Below are 1,795 nucleotides of genomic sequence, written 5' to 3'. Positions count from 1 at the left end.
TGCACAGTTCACAATAGGGTTTGCGCTCCTATAAGAATCTAATGCAGGCCGGGCGCGGTGGCTCAAGCCTGTAATCCCAGCACTTTGGGAGGCCGAGGCGGGTGGATCACGAGGTCAGCAGATCGAGACCATCCTGGCTAACATGGTGAAACCCCGTCTCTACTAAAAATACAAAAAAAAAAAACTAGCCGGGCGTGGTGGCGGGCGCCTGTAGTCCCAGCTACTCGGAGGCTGAGGCAGGAGAATGGCGTGAACCTGGGAGGCGGAGCTTGCAGTGAGCCGAGATCGCGCCACTGCACTCCAGCCTGGGTGACACAGCGCGAGACTCTGTCTCAAAAAAAAAAAAAAAAAAAGAAAGATAATGAAAGGGATGCTCATTGATTGAGTACCTGTTCAGGCCAGGAACAGTACTGGTTACTTTTACAAACATCATCTCCTGCTGCCCCCAGGATGTGGGTGGCAAGGTGGGGCTGAAGTAGGGCTGACCCTCACCCACTGACCCTACCACCTGCCCAGATGGCTCGGACTTCTGGAAGTCAGTGCACTTCACTGACTACAGCCAGCACACTCAGATGGTCATGGCCCTGACACTCCGCTGCCCACTGAAGCTGGAAGCTGCCCTCTGCCAGAGGCAGGACTGGCATACCCTTTGCAAAGACCTCCCAAATGCCACGGCTCGAGAGTCAGACGGGGTGAGGACAGGTTCCCCCAGGACCAGGGTGGGCAGGGCTGGGGCCCAGGAATTTTCTCCCTGATGAACTCTTCTCTCCTCCCACAGTGGTATGTTTTGGAGAAGGTGGATCTGCACCCCCAGCTCTGCTTCAAGGTGCAACCATGGGTGAGAAGAGATGTGGGGTAGTGGGTATTGCCTGGAGCTTGCTAACCTGCATTCCTATATTTCTCAGTTCTCTTTTGGAAACAGCAGCCATGTTGAATGCCCCCACCAGACTGGTAAGCCAATAAGTGACCTCTGCTGGGAACCCCTGCCCCATTTCATCCTAACCCAACTGTGACCAAGCTGAACCCCAGCCCAGCCCTGAATTCATCACCCGAAGCCCAACTCCTATCAACACCCCCACCCTGCCCCAAACAGGGTCTCTCACATCCTGGAATGTGAGCATGGATACCCAGGCCCAGCAGCTGATTCTTCACTTCTCCTCAAGAATGCATGCCACCTTCAGTGCTGCCTGGAGCCGCCCAGGCTTGGGGCAGGACACTTTGGTGCCCCCTGTGTACACTGTCAGCCAGGTATGGCCTCGCCCCCACTAGGTCCTATTGCTCAGAGCACAGCCCTCAATTTCCTTGTCACCTCATTGAGATAGACCCTGGGAAGGGAGAAACAAACAAATCCCTGACTTCTACCATCTGGTTTACTTTATTTACGTGATCAGCCTTTGTTCAGCTGACTTGCTGACAGTAGATTCCTCAAGGGAGCATTTTCCTTTTTTTTTTTCTTTTGAGACGGAGTCTCGCTCTGTCGCCCAGGCTGGAGTGCAGTGGCACGATCTCGGCTCACTGCAAGTTAAGGGAGCATTTTCTAATCCTTTCAGTTTCTGAATTTACAGGAATAACAGAGGCAAGGGACTGGCCCTCCCACATTCAGGTGTTCTCTGGCCCAGGGGTCCCAATCTCTGAGCCGCAGACCAGTACCCACCTGTGGCTTGTGAGAAACCAGGCCACACAGCAGGAGGTGAGTGGAGGGTGAGCAAGCATTGCTGCCTGAGCTCTGCCTCCTGTCAGACCAGTGGCTGCATTAGATTCTTATAGGAGCGCAAACCCTATTGTGAACTGTGCA

The 1,795-nt window shown here is 54.0% G+C and overlaps 1 protein-coding gene across 1 annotated transcript; it reads left to right on the top strand.

The window, feature by feature from the left end:
* Window positions 1–516: 516 nt before the first annotated feature.
* Window positions 517–1,307, top strand: LOC112618071 (interleukin-17 receptor E-like; the record flags this gene model as incomplete). Its single annotated transcript, XM_025374673.1, has 4 exons — window positions 517–692; window positions 779–826; window positions 906–951; window positions 1,094–1,307. Coding segments are annotated over 4 exons (446 nt in total), but the record flags the coding sequence as incomplete, so codon positions are not given.
* Between the last annotated feature and the right edge of the window lie 488 nt (window positions 1,308–1,795).

This window comes from Theropithecus gelada, unplaced genomic scaffold (assembly GCF_003255815.1).
Source record: "Theropithecus gelada isolate Dixy unplaced genomic scaffold, Tgel_1.0 HiC_scaffold_9162, whole genome shotgun sequence".
Taxonomy (NCBI): Eukaryota; Metazoa; Chordata; class Mammalia; order Primates; family Cercopithecidae; genus Theropithecus; species Theropithecus gelada.
This window is presented reverse-complemented; position numbering and strand designations above follow the sequence as displayed.